Below are 19,285 nucleotides of genomic sequence, written 5' to 3'. Positions count from 1 at the left end.
TTTTTCTTTTCTTTTGGGTGGGAGGTAGTGTGTGGTGTGGTGGGGAAAAGAGATCCTGATGGCTGGAAGCTGCACTTTATGGTGGCAGCTTGTAACACTTGGCACCCCCTCTCCCTGTTACTCTTGCTTCCCCACCCCGCTACCCAGATACTTGCTCCTATTTGGACCCCTATCTTTTTAACAGTCCAATATTACCTTCTCTTTCAGTAAACCCTTCAGTTCCATCACTTCCATGAGGAAGGTAAATCCATAAAATTACTTTCAATTTTGAGTGTAGAATAAGGGCCACAGGTTCAAATTGGTAAAGGGAAGATTTAGACCTGATAAAAGGAAGTTGTTCATACAACGAGTAGGGGACATGATCTTGCCCTGCAATAATATCAATAGCAATTCTTTTACCCAAAAGCATCAAGACAGAATCAATTCTTCCATGTTGCAAGGAGAAGAGTCAAATATAAAATCTCTTCCCACCTCTCCCTTTCATTCATAAATCCACAAAGATTTCAGAACCACAATTAGTATGGGCTTCCAACCGCTTCCTTGTCCCAAAGGGCTATCCCTTGACCCCAAAAACTCAGCAGGTGGGTCATCTTCCAGGTCCACCAGGGGTCCCAAAGGGGGCACATTTAACCTACCAACAACACATTTGGTTATCATAATTTTAGCAAAGCACTCTGTTCCATTCTCAGGACCACCCCTAACTGATGTATAGCTCTTTACTCTACCTCTTGGTGTATTATCTGGATAGTAATACAATCTCCACCCATCCAATTTTATTTATTTGCATTCTCACCCACCAAATGTGTTTCTTGAATGGTTCTCAAAGTCCCAAACTTAGCTCATTTCATTGGTAATTTCACACCATAACTGTTCCAGGAAACCAAACTGAGGGCTGCTTTTTGAACCATAGGCAATTACGAGGCAAAATAGAAAGAGGAAAAAATTTGCATTTATATAGCGATTTTCACAACCTCCTGAAGTCCTAAAATGCTTTCCAGCCAAGGAGGTACCTTTTGAAGTGTTGTCACTGTTGTAATGTAGGGAAATATTATTATAGAAATTCAACATTTCACTGTCTTGGGGCACTGATTACTGTACACAGAGGATTTAAGATCCACTCAAAGGGAAAAGAAGAAACACAATCATTCAATTTGTACCCTTCAATTGCCAATCTCATTTAATAAATAGCTGGTTGTCATAGCCATAACTGAACCAATCACAAAGCCTGTATCTATTTGAAATCTGTGTGTTAGATTATCTCCTAAACCCATTAATAGGGAGACAGTAACAAGAAACGTTGTGACATATAACAATGTAGACTGAGGCATTGCAGGTGTTCTATAGTGTATTTGATTCAAAAGGACCAAAACCAGACAGAACTGCTTCAGATTTGTCACACGCACTACATATATGGCATTATAATGGAGTTATAGTTGGATCTCTACCTTGGCCACCCCGACCTGTGAGAGAACATCTCCGCGGGTCGGGGCTATAAAAAGAGCTGGAGTGCCAGGCCCTGCGATATCGTAGGCCACCCTGACCTGCAAGAGGACACCACCGCAGGTCGGAAGGATAAAAGAGCTGGAGCGTGGGCCCTACAACATCGTGGGCATACCACTACAACTTCCAATGCGAGCCGTTCCAAGTATGCAACAACTTCGAGGTGGGTGACTGGATGACGTCATTAAGGTCCAGTTAGCCATTTGGAGCATGGGCAGGAACATCGGCGGGGCCCAGGCACAGCGGAGGAGAGAGAAGGTCGGGGCCGATGAGCGGCGAGAGATCGTGGCGGAGGTGCGGCGAATGATTGAGGCGGAGGAGTGATGGGAGATCGTGGATGAGATGTGACAAAAGATGAGTGGCAAGAGATCGTGGCGGAGGTGCGGCGAATGTTTGGTGCGGAGGTGCGGCGAGAGATCGTGGCAGAGGTTCGGCAAATGAGGGTGCGGGGCCCAGAAGAGCCCAGGGCCCAGGGGCAGCACGGGCCTGCCCACACTGCTGTGTGCACACTAATCCGTGCAGCAGAGCAGGTCTCCAGTCGTCCTGGTTTACCTTTGCCACTGGATAAAGGCCGAGCTCTATCAAGCCCATGTGGTGGCTGATGTGCAATGGTCACCACACGTTAAAAAAATCCACGCACAGGCATCTTCCACCCCTGGAGTTCAGGACTGGAATATCGGGTCCTTCATTGAAACATCAGTGAACTCATCCCTTTTGGTGTGGAAGCAAGTCATCCTTGTTCGAGAGACCGCCTATGATGATCTATCTTGGCTCACCTTGTTTGAGAACAGTCATGTTTTTGCATCACTGCAGCAATATTAGTGGAGCGTTTCCATTTGCATTGATGTCACATGCATATTTCTTGAGGGCATTTTGCCGATGGGATTGTTCATGTAATGGATGGAGCGGGTAAGGTGCCATCAATAAGAGCTTGATGAACTGCAATGGCAATTGGCAAAAGTGGCTTCCCTGTCTCAACCATATTGTTTGCTAGCTGCTGGTTATTTCCTTCCTCCTCTGGGTGGTCTATGTTAATGCCTTGTACTGTAAAATGATGCCGAATGCAAGAGAACATGGTGAGGCTGGAGATTCTGGCCAGCTGTTATAGTACTCCTCTCCTCCCCCCACCCCTCCATCCATCTAGGCATCGGAATCACTGCTTCAGCCTATCTACTGTTTATTTGATTATGGCTATGGCGCTGAGTGCAACTTCTTAAACTGAGCAGGATCAGGTACCTGGTTGCTGTTAGAGTAGCAGGAAACACGGTCTCTGAGAAGCCAAGTTTGTAATAATCTTTCCTTTTCCATCCAACCACAATTGAATAAAGGCACTATGGCTAGTTGTAGGCAAATTGTAAATTGGTGTAGTGATAACCCCTGTAGTGCATGAATGCTGTTTATTATGTAGTGAAGCGGCACCATATCTATTCCAGAGATTGGTTGCAGATCAGCTTATTGCATTATTGTTTCACAGCCTTTCTCGTGCAGCTTAGCCAGGTCATCCACTTGCCTCTGACAAGTCCAGGTAAGTTCACCTGTTTCTGCAGTTGGGAGGGCGATCGTGGGTACAATCTGATATGAGTGCCATCCCTTCAAGTGCTGTTAAAGAATCCACGGTACTATTCAAAAAGAACTGGCAGTTCTCTCCAGTTCACCTTGCCAAAATTCTTCCCTCGATTGCTGCAAAATCAGATTAGTCATTCATCTCATTGTTGTTTGTGGGACATTGCTGAATACAAAATGGCTACCACTTTCACTGCCACTGCCCATTCCTTTTGTCAGGGTGAGACTTCTGCCTGCACTCCAAACCCGATCCAGTTTCCTGGGCTGGGAGTTATTATCTATGAGCATCCTCTCAGGATTTCCACTGCCAAGAGGGACCCAGCAGTGGGGTGGGTGGGGGGGAAAGAAATGTGGTAAAGCTGAAGTGGAACAAGCACTGCAGCATCAGGAGGAGGAGGCATCTTTTAAGGGGGCAGAACAAAGACCAGCATGAAATTTTTCATTTCATCATCATAGGCAGTTCCTTGGAATCGAGAGAGACTTGCTTCCTCTCTTAAAATGAATCCTTAGGTGGCTGTACAGTCCAATATGAGAACCACAGTCTCTGTCACAGGTGGGACAGATAGTCGTTGAGGGAATGGGTGGGTGGGACAGGTTTGCCACACACACTTTCCGCTGCCTGCGCTTGATCTCTGCATGCTCTTGGCGATGAGACTCGAGGTGCTCAGTGCCCTCCCAGGTGCACTTCCTCAATTTAGGGCGATCTTTGGCAGTGGACTCCCAGGTGTCAGTGGGGATTTTGCACTTTATCAGGGAGGCTCTGAGTGGTTGGGACACAGAGGAGTAGGAGAGGTGACCATTCCTGCGCCCTCTCCCTCCAATAATGAGATCGACCGGCTTTCTACCACTGTCCCGTGGGCTATCACTTCCCCTCTGCTGGCAGGTCCTAGGTCAATGGTGCCAGTAGAGGAACCAGGGAATTCAGCCAGGTTACCACACCTCACTTTCCCATCATGATTTATTTGCAGCAGGGTGGGGAAGGGATATCCTGTAGCCTTCCCTGCTGGTTTGGGTGGGGGATGGGGGGGGTATGAAGAAAAGCCAGGGTGAGCGTGTGGTAGTAGGCCTCACTGCCTCATTTATCTTGGCTATACTGCCCGATCTTGGATGGTATATAGAGGAGGAAAACCCAGCCCTAGATAATCACATCTATAGAGCAATGTCCTCCGTAAGCTGCACTTCCTCCCCCAATGTGCAGCCCATTCAAAGTTTTGCACCTGCGTGGTATCTACAATGTAAAAGCAGATGAGTGGCCTACGCGGGACCTCTCAGACCACTGCACGGCCATGTGCGCATCTTAGCAGGAACTCTGCTTCAGAGATACGGGGCAAATTTTGGTGCGAGTACTCGCCGTTTGTTAGACTAGCAATTGCCCATAGACTCTTAGCAACTTGCCAGATACAGACCCATCTGTCAGCTGGACATCCAAACAATGCGGTGCCCTCTACAGGGCATCTGGGAACTGTGTGAGCAGGACAAATAACTATGTTTTTCTTTAACCAATCAGATTGAAGAATGAGCAGCAGAGTTTCAACCAGGAAGTGTAGGTTAAAATATTGAATTCAATGTCAAATCAGGTATGGAAAGCGAAATAGAGGGAAAGAAAGATTGGACTGAGAGAGAGAGAGAGATAAGAGAATGAAGAAGTAATAGTTTATTATTTACATTTAATAAAAAAACTCAATAATAATTAAAATCTGAAGGAATGAGACTTCATTCTTGTAAAATGTAGTTTTCAGTGCCAGAGAGGTTGTTTGGCAGTAATTAAGTCTCATTTTGCTGTTAAAGGGGTACTTAGACTGGAATGAGCAAGCCCTAACTATCTGTGGCGAGTTTAGTCTGTGTCTTATGACACCAGTACTGGAACTTCTTGCCGTTCCAATACAAGAATGGTGTCATTTTTACACAGCTTATGGAGAAACGGCGCAGCTCGGACAGCAACTTCTGGATTCTCACATTTAACTGCTCATGTGTGCCTGCCTAAAGTTGCTGTCCGATTTGCATATAAATAATCGTGAGCGCCATGTTAGAATATTTCAATGTGGTTTAAAGGTCAGGTTTTCCTGCAGGCTTTGCATTTAACCGTTTAACCGGAAAGCAATGTGAAGGGAGTGGAGATGGAATCTTGGTCTTGGTGCTTGTGAACAAAAGAAACTTAGAACAGAGAATACTGAAGTTCCCTTTAGCTGTACCTCCCAAGTCAAGAGGATGATCCTTACCCTCGGTCAGAAAGCTGGTTGCTTGGAAACCCACACACCCAACATGGGAAACTGCTCTCACTTGTAGGACTTGGCGGCGATAACTAGTATTCTGATAACAGAATTGCATTCCTGAGAGGACCAAAATGTTCTTCAATCAGATAGAGGATGAAGCAGCTGCAGGATGTGGTCCCTGTGAAGTCAACTAACACAAAGTCAACATGGGGATGGGATTAACAGCTAAGAGACAGCTAGAGATGTGTACATGCAGCCCAAGGTAGTTGAATAGTATATAGATAGAGACTGTTCCCCAAATGTCAGAGAAAACTCGGGGCAGTCGGAAGTCAGGCAGCCTTGAGAGCCATAACTGCAGTCTAGGAACCAGGTTGTATGACTTGCATGTCATATTCTTGCATGTCTTTTAATATAACACTGTAGAACAGGTGGACAAGACCATTACTGTTATTAGTAATCAGGGAGCAGTGCGAGCTGGTGCAAGAGGGTGACGGCAGTGAAGAGTAACGTCATCAAGGTCCAGGTTGGTGATTGGAGCATGGGCAGATACAGCAGGAGCGTCGAGGTCGGGGCGAAGGAGTGGTGAGAGACTGTGGAGGGACGTGATCGGGGCCCATGGGAGGCATGATTTCGGGGCCAGGGGCCCAGGGGCAGCACGAGCCAGCCCACACTGCGATGTGTGTGCGCATTAGGTCCGTGCAGCAGAGCTAGTCTCCAGTCGTCTTGGGTAATCCTTGCCACTGGACCAAGACCTAGCTCTGTCAAACCCGTGTGGTCGCTGGTGTGCAACGGCCACCCCACGTTAAAAAAAAAAAGCACGCGCAGGCATCTTCCACCCTTCAGGATGTAGTTCAGGTCCTTCGTGGAAACACAAACTCATCCTTTTTTGGCGTGGAAGCAAGTCATCCTTGTTTCGAGGGACCGCCTATGAGTATTAGTTAGTATTTATAAGCTTGTTGTTTGAAATTATGAGCCAGAATCACGCACAAGTTATTGCTGCAGGATTAACAACCCTTTGTTGAGACAGTAACCACTGTAGAATATTCAATGGCTTTCACTCTTTAGCCTCACTTATTTCCACAGAAAAATGCAGCTCATTCAATTTCAAATCTCACTGAAGTTATAGATACTAGTCTCCACCTAGTGGTGGAAGCTGGTCGGACTTCAGCCATAGCAATAATATAACTATTGTAAAATCAGGCATCTGTGTTATGAATATCAAGTACTTTTTCGACTGGTTTGTTTGAAGTGAATATTAAAAGAAGTGGAATAAAAGTTTATAAATATTTTCCCCCTCTTCCTTCATATCCTTTTTTCTATTCATCAATGGTGTACACAGGCTTATATCCCTCAGTGCAAGTAGGTTATGACCTTGAATCAGTCGTGTGATTTAATGCTCGTCATTCCCAATATTGTATTAATGGGTGATTCAGTCCTGTTTAGGTGGGGGAGGAGGAAGGAAAAAATACATTAGGATTCCTGAAGACTATCTAGCAACCCTTACTGTAGTGCATATATAGGGACATCATGAGAGGGCAGGAGAAGACTCATTCACGTAACGCCTCTATGCTCAAATAGCCAGCAACAACAACTTGCATTTATATAGCACTTTAACATAGTAAAACGTCCCAAGGCAGTTAACTGTACCCTTTGTCCAGGCTCACAGATAGAAAATGGCCACAGACCACCATCACTGCAAGGAGGCAAAGCCTTCGAGAGGAGAAAATTGGCTACGTGTTCTCCCATATTAATACACCCTTTCTGATGCATTGAAATACAATAACCTCTCGGCCTTTTGGCTAAGATCATACGTAACTGACCTGACAGGGGAGTAACCACCATAACCCCAAGGTGGTTCTCCCTGGATCAGGAAGGTATATGCTTGCTTTTTTGGAAATAGGAGGTGGGTGGGGTGGCTTGACCCATCCACCTCCACGGAGGTGTGTGGGGGACCTGACCCATCCACCTCCATGGCACGAACCTGGTATTGCAGTACTTCCAGGAACGGTGCAGTGGCTCTAGGCCTTTTTGGCTAAGAGCATTGGCGCAGTGTGATCCTTGAATGGGCCCAAGGTGACCTCTGGCGTTTGTGATTTGACAAAGAATTGGAACGATTGGCTACAAATTTCAAAAAAAAAAACCTCAGCTGATGAATATTCTGTTAAAGTTTATAATTTTAATTTGAGGCTATGTAAAAACTAACACTTATCTGTGACTGTGCTTATGGATAAGTAATCAGTCAATGTCCAAGTATTGTTCAATTATCCACTTGAGAAGAAATAAGCAGGCAACATTATGGACTAATATTACAACTATGCAAAAGTCTTGAATGTTACTGGACCTTGAGAGATTTAAAGAGCTCCTTTATCAAATTAATAGTTTTATAGGTTAGGAAACTATTTCAGACTGAGGGATATTGAAAAGATCAGTTTTATACTCATGAAAATTGGATAGTTTTATTACTCTGTACTACTCGATTATTCAAATCATATGTTCAGAGTAAAATCAGTGATGAATTTGTGTCATTCACTCCACTCACAACAGCAATATACCCAAGAAATTCATGTTTAGAAAGCAAGTTTATTTTATGGCAGCAAGTTAATTACAATTTTGATGTATAGCATATACCAAGCGGAAACTATCATGAAATTCAGTAGCATGAGCATAAAGTAAATGGTGATTTCTTTGTGAAATACCAAGCCATTAAGCAATGCTTGGTACTGTTCTTTATGATGTATACAAATACTTAAAGGGAGACCCAAAGACTATTCAAATTGCTGCTCAAGAACAGAACTGGAATAGATGTTCTTTCAACAGCAAAATGTCTGTGTTTGTCGATGCCATCTGTGTAAAGCTTTCAGCATTTCAGTTTCATTTATATTTTTCAACATAATAGACACTCTCTGCACAAAATACAATTTTCCAGGCTTCAGACAATAAGACTTATTTTCAACATGATACATGACAATACTTCAGCAGGAAGAAAGATTTCAAGTATTCGGTTATTCTGCAAAGTAGAAGTTTTTGGGAGTTGGGGAGGAGATTGGAAAGTGTTCTGGACCAAAGTTTTTCATTAACCCCATAAGTACTACCTTGCATTTGGTAAATACAAACATGAACTTTGAGGACTAAATTATCTTGTTTCTCATTTTAATATTTAATAAAGCAACATATTTTCCATTTTCCTTCCATTTCCCAATACATCATTTGAAATGAGACACTTCAAAAAATAGTGGATTTAAAAACTTAACTCTTGGTATAGTGCACATTTAAAAATAAAGGTCAAAGCTATTGATCAAAACATTAACATATGTGTATACTAACTATCCAAAAGAAGGGAATGTTAGACAATTAAAGGGCAACACTAAAGCTCATTTTGGACAACTGCACATTTAAACAGTCCGATGTTGTCATTCAGTCACATGGGAAGATCTACAGGTGTAGTTTAGTATTATTGAAGTGGTTTGCCTTATGTCACCACTCATAATCCCTACCACCCGTGTATGCATTCACTACAACAGCATTCTTGGGTCAATACCTCATTTGAGCTTCTAAAATTAAAGTGGTGAAAATTCTTCTGGCAAAAAGATTTGACTGAATTTTTTTTTTAAATCAGGCAAAAATTGGAGGGGAGAAATAACTTCTTGGTTGAAGGACTATTTGAAGCACACAACATATTGTAGTGCAAAGTTTGCAGAGTATCATTCAACTGCACATTTTAAAATTATTCATTGATTATGCATAGGAGGTATATTTTCCACCAATCTTCCATTATTGTAAATTGCTCAGTGCAGAGCTTGGTCACATGGAGTCAGCTCAGTTGAGCCGGAGAATATTAAATAGGACGACCATAGCAAACATCCAAAATCACAAAGCAGTTACTCACTGGTATTACCATCAAAATTCTAACAGCATCACCTGAGGTAAAAGACTTGTAACTTGCATAAAATTAATGCTGACTACTTATTCAATCTTAGTGAGAGCTAAACACAGATTGTAATTAAATACCTCAAAATGATTAGAAGTTTCAAAATGTTTTCTGCAAAAAGGTTCATGAAAATGCTGAAGAACATTACTGTACGGCACATTCAAAAGATTATGATCACTATAACGCCACGATTCTTTCATTCCTCCTTATCAAATCATGTGCTCCAATGCAAAAGGAAGGGTATTCATTGTGTAGGTGTCAAAGAAAAACACTACTCCTGACCCATCATTGGAAAAAGAGAAGTAAAATTGATGGGCATAAGTGTTTTTGTAAACCCAAGTATCTCCTGTGTCATTATAAAAATGCAGCTTATGTTTCCCATAAAGTGCCCCTGTTTATCCATGCCTGGTCACAAACTGCATACAACAGGCATTTGCAGTGTACAACTAAATCAAACACTGAAAATCATTGTACTGTAAACAGACCAAGACTCACTATAATCTACAATGTCTAAATTGCATGATGATCAGGATAAATCACTCTTTGTATCTAAAAATTATCTTGCACTGTTTTGCTTCATTAAAGACATTTATTAAATCATGTTAGGTTATGCACAGAATAAATATAGAACAAATATACTATATATGTAATATCGGTGCTATTTTACAATTCTTTAGTCAGAAAAGGTCTTTTTTTTACTATCTATTTGCAGAGTTTTTGCTGTGCTTATGGCATTGGACACAAACTGTATTTATTAAGTGAATATTCAGTCCTTTAGGCAAAGTAGAAGTTTATCACCAGAATCTTGACTCAGCTTTAATAGCACTGTCTCCATGGTAACATGTAGGCGGGACTGGTTCTGAGCTGTGTCGGTGAAAGGTACACTGTCATGGGAGGTCAGAGGTCAACGGGAAGAAAAACCTGTTGCCAGACTGCAGCCAACAACTGGTGTCATATCCCAGATCTGCAGATAAGGCAAAGAAAAGACAAGAAAAAAGGTTTAGCAAAGAGGCGATTATTACATTAATTAATACTGAATTCCCAGATGTATAGGTTACATTATTATACTTGCTAAATGTTCACTTTCTGAGCAGCCACTGCTAGCTTTTTCATCTCCCGACCACCCCCTTGCAAGATGTCTATTACAGCAGCTTTCCTGGCTCTGGTCAACTCTTGCAGATGGACCGGTTTCTGGCATGTGGGGATTGTGGGTGGCATGAATCGCTGTTGTTGGCCAATTTAAAATGATAAATTAGCAGCACGAATCCTCAAACCATGTGAGGCAGGCAGGCCTTTTTGGTCAGAGTGCTGGACGCGTGCCACTAATCAAAGGAGAGTTAGACAGAGAAGTCTGCCTTGGGACAAATGATCAGAGTCTCTGAGGAAAGACCAAGCGAACCAGATAGGACAGTATAGAACAGCAACTGTCCTGCCACCATGTACCAGGGCCTGGGGTGTTCACTGCCCTGTCCGATTTCAAACACTGCATTAGGGCCTGTCCTTCCTCAGAGGCTCTGATAATTCAATCCCCTGCAGCCATTGCTTGCTGTACTCTCTCCTCTGCCTCATTCGGTCACACACATCCGCTATCTGGGCCATATGACGAACCGTGTCTCACAGGATATGAAAACTCCGGCTGCTAGTCAATGTTTGTCATTTTAAAATGGAAAACACTGGGGCTCATGTTGCCCACAATCCCTGACATGCCAGAAACCATTCCATTCACCAGGATTAGCTAAAGCCAGAACTACTATTTTAGTAGATACCACACATGCGGCATAAACAGGAATGTGGGCGAAAAAGCTGGCCACCCATTCAAAAAGTGGACAGTTTACAACTGTGATTTTGTGTACTTTAGCTTTTCTCCTGTAATTCAACTAATGGAATATTGGGTATAGCTGCAGCTTAAGTCATGACAAGTTCATGTCCCACTGCAACTATATCATTTTGTATATCGCAAGTCACTGGATTTCAGTTTTCGTGGAAAAACTGAATTAAGGAATCTGATCCCAAAACATTAAAAATCAAATGTAATAAATATTGAATTGAACGTACTCAGTTGCTCTGAAACATTGGCCTTAGTCAAGGGCCTTCCTTCAGGGTGGTTTTTCACTTCTTGTCTCTATCTTTCCATTTGTGCTCTCAACTCCAAAGGAGGGCCTATACCAAACAACCCTTCCTGAGTGCATGGGACTAGGGACTGCCCAGCAGAATGGGTATGTCATTATCATTGAGACAGGTTAATGAAGTGTCATCATTTATAGACTTGGGGAAACAATTGGCATTTTAACCAACTTTTGTTTCAATGCCTTAAAAAGGTGTGTGAATACATTGTGGGGAAATGGTCAAGACATCCTGAAATGTGACACCTCCATACAACTATGTAGTATGGAGGCTGGATGCTGATTAGTACTTCTACATGACAGAGAATCTAATTGACCATTAGTCATTCAAAATATTTAGCTGATTCCATGCTCTCAGTCAGAAGTGACGCTTGCAAGCAGCACTTTGTGGGAAACCATCGATTTTATGAAAGGGAAATAGTGTTTGATAAATTTCTTAGAGCTTTTTGAGGATGTAACTAGCAGGGTAGATAAAGGAACCAGTGGATGTAGCATATTTGGATTTCCAAAAGGCATTTGATACAGTACCAAATAAAAGGCTATTATACAAGGGCTCATGGGATAATATAGCAGCATAGATAGAGGATTGGTTAACGGATAGAAAACAGAGAGTAGGAATAAATAAAATCTTTTTCAGGTTGGCAGGCTGTAACTAGTGTGGTGTCACAAGGATCAGTGCTGGGCCTCTGCTATTTACAATCTATATTAATGACCTAGATGAAAGGACAGAGTGTAATGTATCCATACAAAGCTATCTGGGACAATAAGCTGTGAGGAGTACACAGAGTCTGCAAAGGGATTATAGATAGACTAAGTGAGTGGGCAGTAAGATGGAGTATAATATAGGGAAATGTGAGGTTATTCACTTTAGTAGGAAGAATAGAATATTTTTAAAATGTTAAACTTTTAAATGTTGGTGTTCAGAGAGATTTGGGTGTCCTTGTGCAAGAATCACAGAAAGCTAGCAAGCAGGTACAGCAAGCAATAAGGAAGGCAAATGGCATGTTGACCTTTATTGCAAGGGAGTTGGAGTATAAGAGTAAGGAAATATTGCTACATCTGTATATCATCATTATAGGCGGTCCCTCGAGTGACAGGGCCTAGGTGAGACAGACTTAGAGTATCGTGCATAGTTTTGTTCTCCTTATCTAAGGAAGGATATATTTGCCTTGGAGGTGGTGCAACAAAGGTTCACTAGATTGATTCCTGGGATGAGAGGGTAGAATGAGTCTATACTCTGGTGTCTAGAAGAATGAGAGGTGATCTCACTGAAACATACAAGATTCTGAAGCGGATTGACAGGGTAGATGCTGAGAGGTTATTTCCCCTGGCTTGAGTGTCTAGAACTAGGGGTCATAGTCTCAGGATAAGGGGTAGGCCATTTAAGACTGACATGAGGAGAAGTTTCTTCACTCAGAGGGTTGTTAATCTTTGGAATTCTCTGCCCAGAGGCCTGTGGATGCTGAGTCTTTGATTATATTCAAGGCTGAAATAGATAGATTTTTGGACTCTAGGGGAATTGAGATTCGTCAAGAAAGTGGAGTTGAGGTCGAAGATCAGGCATGATCTTATTCAATGGCGGAGCAGGCTCGAGGGGCTGTATTGCCTACTCCTGCTCCTATTTCTTATGTTCAAATGAGCAGAATTTCCTGTGGCACATTCACTTAAGCAGATTTCAGCCCTTATATTTCTTGTAATAATTTGGAGTTAAACAACCTACACAATGTCTACGATCCCCTCACAATCTTCCATTTAATTTCTGAAAGGAGAAAAAAATTTGGGCCTGGTTTTTCTGTCAAAATAACAGTGAGGCTAATGATGCTCGCTGTTATTTATGTGTAAGTGGTACAGCAATTTCAGGCGAAGGGCAAATGTGCAGTTAAACGTGAATATCCAAAAGTTTGCCGTCTGAGTTGCACCATTGCGCTCCACAAAAATTACATTTTGCTGACTAGCTCACCATTGACATACACTGAATGCCATGACATTGCTGTATTTGTGTGGTAGATACAAACTAAATAGTAGTGCAAGTACCCTTTTAACAATGTGATAAGTGTCAATTACTGGCAATCAAAGCACCAATAAAAGCACGGAGTCTCATTCCTTCAGGTTGTGAACTGCTTTAGGAGGAGATTTAAAAAATGACTAATTTAAAAAATGTCCTTTTCCTCTCTCAATCCTATCTGCCTTTCCTTCTCTTTCTGTACCGGATTTGGCATTTAATTCACCCTCCTTCTCAGTCTTTCTGCTATTTATTTCCCAACCTTAAATCTCATTAGTTAAGGGGATATCCTGTTGGTTGCCCTGTTTACTCGGATCCCGAATGCTATTTCCCTCACTGTGTCGTCACCAGCTCACACATCCAGCAACATAATGGGCATTTTTTTTTTTAAGCTGGTGAGTGCAGGAGGAAGTCTAGCTAATAACAGATGCCATTCGAAGCCCTGCTACAGCAAAATCTGGCCCATTATGTTTGCATGTTTCACATTTTCACGCACGACACTGAATGCAACATTCTGATCACTAACTTACTTTACAAATAATGCACAGAATTTACAAGGCAGCTCGTTTAAGTGTATTAATCTGATCCCCTCAGTCTTGCTGAGATTATGAAGTCAAACACAGCATGCATCTGATTTAGAAAGGAAAAAATACCTTCACAATACGATCACTTCCACAGGTTACCATCAGTCCTCTTGTGTTGTCCAGATTCATATGTGAAATATTATGTTTGCTTTCATGAAATGTTGCCAAAGATGTTCGACTGTAATAATAATAAATATTATAACAAGGATCCTTCAGTGTCATCAATAAAACATTCACTTGACAACAAAATCTTCTCACCATTGTGTCAAATTTCCACTATTATTTGCAAATAAATTCCACTTGAATCATTAATTTTCCTTAAATGCTCCTTTAAAAGGCAAATTAAGTTGCCTTACCAATTAACAAATGCCACCAAAATTGCCACTGAGCTCAATAGAATTTGCTCTGAAGTGGAATAGCATGTATTGGTCCAGCTACTGTAAGACATGATCATTTGAACTCATTTCTAAGGGTAGATAGATAGAAACGATTTCCTCTGGTGGGGGAGTCCAGCACAAGGGGATGTAATAAAATTAGAGCTAGTCCGTTCAGGGGTGTAGTCAGGAAGCACTTCTTCATGCAAAGGATAGTGGAAATCTGGAACACTCTCCCTCAAAAAGCTGTTGACGTTTTGTCAATTCAAAAGTTCAAAAATATACTTGGCATATTTATTAATGGATGTGGAACCAAGGCAGGTAAATGGAGTTATGATACAGATCAGCCACTCCTACTCCTATTCCTACTAATGGATAATAGATATTTTGTGACCCCCAGGTGAGAAATTATTCTTTTCTACAGCAGAATTTCAAGCATTACCAGCAATCAGAATAGTATCCTACCTGCATTCCTCAGGGTTTACATTTAAGAAAGACTTGCATTTATATAGCACCCTTCACAGCTACCGGATGTCCCAAAGCGCTTTACAGCCAATTAAGTACTTTTTGAAGTGTAGTCACTGTTGTAATATAGGAAACGCGGCAGCCAATTTGCACATAGCAAGCTCCCACTCACAGCAATGTGATAATGACTAGATAATCTGTTTTTAGTGATGTTGATTGAGGGATAAATATTGGCCAGGTCACCAGGGATAATTCCCCTGCTCTTCTTCAAAATAGTGCCATGGGATCTTTTACATCCAACTGAGAGAGCAGACAGGGCCTCTGTTTAATGTCTCATCTGAAAGACGGCATGGCACCTCCGACAGTGCAGCATTCCTGCGGTAGTGCACTGCAGTCTCAGCCTAGATTTGTGTGCTCAAGTCTCTGGAATGCAACATGAACCCACAACCTTCTGAATCAGGAGTGCGTGCTATCCACTGAGCCACTGGCTGACTGCCTCAAGTGTTAAAGCAGAAGTATACAGCAGTATACACAACTTTGCCATTCTAGTTAACAATTTGCAAGCTGGCCTCCAGTACCACCGCTCTCCTTGGACTTTATTCAAAACACTCCTTATGGTTTGGCTCCAAAACTATTTTAAAAAGAACCAGGTGAACTGAACAAACAATTCTGCCCATGGCATATCATGTTCAGGCATCTGGACCACTGATCTACTGAAAAGTAGACTTGCTTTCAGTGAAAATTTCACATCTGCACTCTATAGAGAAACTAAGCTTGTGGATCATTCAAGACCGAGGAAATCAAAATCGCAAGTCTTTATTTTTCTTATAATTTTCAATAGTTTCCTTTCTTCACTATTCCCCCCTCTCATGCACAATACCCTCACCTCTAGCCAAGTGACCTGTTCCCAATTTCACACATACCTACTCCTTGCAAATACACTAGCTCTGGCCAGGGTAATCCAACGAACTCATCCCTCTTTCCTTTCCTTCCAAAATGACAGCACTGTTAAGAGCACCACTTTCCCCCATGGGGAACACAGCTGCAACTCAGACCTTGGATTTAGTTGTTGTACACTTTGGCACGAATATGCCACACCATCCAATCTCCAATAGAAAAGCCTTCCCAAACTTAAAAGACATTTCAATCATTATCTGATTGCCAATAAATGCACTTCATTACAAAATGAAAAGTAAGGGATTTGTGGGAAAAAATTTTAACATTGAAAGTTTCTGATTCAGACAAAAAGCCACGTTTAACATGGAGATAGTATTTCGCTCAAATCAATTTTCCCTCTCCCCTAAAATCAGCTTACAGCATGGATGTGATGGGAGTCTCTCTCCCTGAGGAAATATTGAATCCAATGATCCAAAATGCAACAAATTGAATCCATAAGGATCCATGGACAAGCAGCAGGGACTCGAACCATAACCGCTAGGTAGGGAATGATTCATACAAAGCTGTTCATATCTTATAAATGAGTTTGTTGTACTGCAATTACTTTTTATTTATTTTACATTTTGTACTCTCTCCAAGGTCCAGATTGTTTTGAAGAGCATTCCTAATGCAAAAAAATAAAAGTGGCCAAGGGATGGAGTCTTATCAGACAGAAGTTGAAATGAACAGTACTCACTCTTCATCTTTGACTGTGTCGAAGCAGTCGTCACAGACTCGTACCTGAAACTCAAAGCCCATCACAGGGTAGGTAGAACGTTTAGTGCTGCATTTCCCACATACAGCTTTGCCACACTTTCTGCAGTGATGCTAAATACAAGTGTAAAAGAAATGTTTAGAGAAAATGTTAAAATAAAACACTACTCTACCTTAGACAGAGTAGAAGCATTCTTCAAATAGTGCCAGAACTTCTAATGGACTCTTGTGTCAATCACCAGACTCTTCAGATTCTGATCAACAAGTTTCTTTTGAATTGTTGCACAGAAGAAAAAGCAAAAATTGTGATATCTATCTTCACCGAATTGATTTGGATCGATGTTATTTAAAAAAACTAACAGCAATCTTATGGTTCTTAGACTAAATTTAACAATTTACAGCTGCAAAATATATATATATATTTTTTAAAAAGCACCATGTAAATTTGTTGCTATTACAGCATTTTGTGGGTTCACCCAAAGTGAAAGACATCTACATGGTGTGGTAAAGGCTTAGACTGGCCATTTAAGTACACTCTGAGATGGATGTTCCATTATAAGAGTGCATTGTTTGAGTCTTTACATGGCTCATGTTAAAATGTGCAGCAGTGCAACAGGCACGGGTAGGAGGCGTTGGCAGGGGGATTGGTTGGGATGGGCCTGCTATTGGCGGGGTGGAGGGGGTTAGAGTGTCAGAAAGTCTTGTATGCTACCACAAGTGTCAGAAAGCCTTGTACGCCACCAAGTGTTGGGTATTGACTAAGAGATCAAGCTGGGCAAACGTCATTTAGGTTAGCCATTCTTACCCAAGTTATCACCTGATGTGGTTGTGGTTGGTGACTCGGTTAGTGTAGATGTTTGGATCTAACCAGTGCTACAGACATTACACCAAAGGTTATGTCGTTGAAGATTTGTAAGATTTCTAGGGTGAGTGAGATTGTTAATCTGGATATTTGTTTTGAAAAAGCCCTTGTACCTTTCAATTCTTAAAAAAATCTTCAAGGGTGTTTTTTTCCAGCCATTTTCCTCTTGCTCCTATTACAAAGCCAAAGAATTTGACTGTGTTGCCATTGGGCAGTTCTTTAATTTGAGGCGTGACGTGCTTGTGTTTTTCACAGTTCGCAACCGCCATATTGTTGTTTTTGTACCTGATCGCGACGCCTACAAACACATCTTGCCCTTTCTTGAAAATTATGTCCATGGTGTTCCATCTGGTGTTCTGAGCCTGGGTTCTTGGTGAGAGATCCATCCATACTTGGACACTTGTTCCTTTAGTTTCTCCATGATCTTATTATGGTACTTGTTCATTTTTGACTGCTAGGCACCTTCCTGATGTGTGCAAGCAACTCATTCGCTAACTTGCATCTCCTGCGTGTTTTTATCACGTTTGTTCAGCCATAGGCAAGGCTGCATAGGTTGCATCTTAGTAGCAGTCCCTTTATGAACTGGGGTTGTTTCATTCTGTGCTGTGTTTGTGTCCACGAGTTGGACATTCTGTCAATGTGGTAATATCTGATGCCAGAGCCTTGACAGAGGTTCACCCACATTATGAACTCCCATTACCTTCATTCCCCGTACCTATTCCCAGGTTTCACACTCTCACTGGGTGGACTGGTGCGTTCTGCTTGCATATCCCGTTCCTCCTCCGGGATGGGTGGCAATCCATGTTGGTCACTGCCTTTAGTTGGGTGGCTTAGTTTGTTTTTTTAGGAATTCTTCGACCTCCCTGTGGGCTTTCAGGTTCCTAAACCTTTCAATGTTAACAATATTGTTTCACCACAGTATTGGACTGATGCCTCGATGACTGCATCATAAGAAATAGGAGCAGGAGTAGGCCATACGGCCCCTTGAGCCTGCTCAGCCATTCAATAAGATCATGGCTGATCATCAACCTCAACTCCACTTTCCTGCCCTAGCCCCATTTCCCTCGATTCCCCTAGACTCCAAAAGTCTATCTATCTCCGCCTTGAATATATTCAGAGACTCAGCATCCACAGCCCTCTGGGGCAGAGAATTCCAAAGAGTCACAACCCTCGGAGTGAAGAAATTCCTCCTTATCTGTCGGATGATCGCGAAAGGGATTTGAATCTTCAATTTTGGTAGGCCCAGGCCCCCATCTTTATTCTTTGTTTAAGGTATTCCATCTGCGATGTAGTTAGGAAGGTGGAGTATCTCCTTTAGTGACTTTTTGATTAACAAGTCTAATTCTGCAAGTGTATTCGGTGAAGCTTCAGTCAGGATCAGGTGATAATAAATCCTTGGGATTATGTGGGTTTTTAAGATCTTGAACTTTTGGGTAGGTTTTAGTTCAATCTCTAAGGCCCTTGAACCATGAACTAAGCTTTGTTGACCGTTTGTCCCCTGTGACTCCTGCCCATATGTCTACCCGACACCCAGGTACTTTTCCTTCTCCACCGGGTGTAGCTCACGGGACTCCAGTTTATCAACCAGTTATCTTTATGGTTGTACAGGAAGGTCTTCCTCTTGCTTGTGAAATGGAAGCTTGCCATTTTGTTATGAATCTTAAGCCTGTGTTTTTATAGATGACTACAATTTTGAGGTACTCGGCATTCTGGCATAGGGTTGCTGAGGATCGCAATATCGTCTGCAGAAGCAAGCGATGTGCAGGTGATGGACCTGGTTATTTAGTTTCATCGCTACACCCATATTTGCTCAATCTAGCAAGCAAATAAAGGGATTCATTAATATCGAAGAGTAGTGGGGATAGAGAGTTGCCTTGTTATGTAAATTGAATTGGATTTCATCCATCTCCCTCTAGGTTCTCTTTGAGGTCAATGAACCCTTTGGGCAAGCTCACCATTTTCAGGGCCTTTGATAGCATTTTGTGCCCTATTGTATCAAAGGCTTTGGCTAGGTCTAAGAA

At 42.1% G+C, this 19,285-nt stretch overlaps 1 protein-coding gene and 1 pseudogene across 1 annotated transcript in view; one reads left to right on the top strand and one right to left on the bottom strand.

The window, feature by feature from the left end:
* The first annotated feature begins 7,055 nt into the window (after positions 1 to 7,055).
* Positions 7,056 to 7,294, top strand: LOC139266426 (U2 spliceosomal RNA; annotated as a pseudogene).
* A 542-nt stretch (positions 7,295 to 7,836) lies between these two features.
* The window catches only part of wdfy1 (WD repeat and FYVE domain containing 1), a 73,695-nt gene continuing 62,246 nt past the window's right edge, over positions 7,837 to 19,285 (bottom strand). Inside the window, exons 10-12 of the mRNA XM_070883591.1 lie at positions 16,386 to 16,516; positions 13,983 to 14,091; positions 7,837 to 10,168 (exon numbers count right to left, since the gene is read on the bottom strand). Of these exons, the coding sequence (XP_070739692.1) occupies positions 10,109 to 10,168; positions 13,983 to 14,091; positions 16,386 to 16,516 (300 nt within the window). The 3' untranslated portion in view covers positions 7,837 to 10,108. The remainder of the gene's footprint in view (positions 10,169 to 13,982; positions 14,092 to 16,385; positions 16,517 to 19,285) is intronic.

This window comes from Pristiophorus japonicus, chromosome 6 (genome assembly GCF_044704955.1).
Source record: "Pristiophorus japonicus isolate sPriJap1 chromosome 6, sPriJap1.hap1, whole genome shotgun sequence".
Classification (NCBI taxonomy): domain Eukaryota; kingdom Metazoa; phylum Chordata; class Chondrichthyes; family Pristiophoridae; genus Pristiophorus; species Pristiophorus japonicus.
This window is presented reverse-complemented; position numbering and strand designations above follow the sequence as displayed.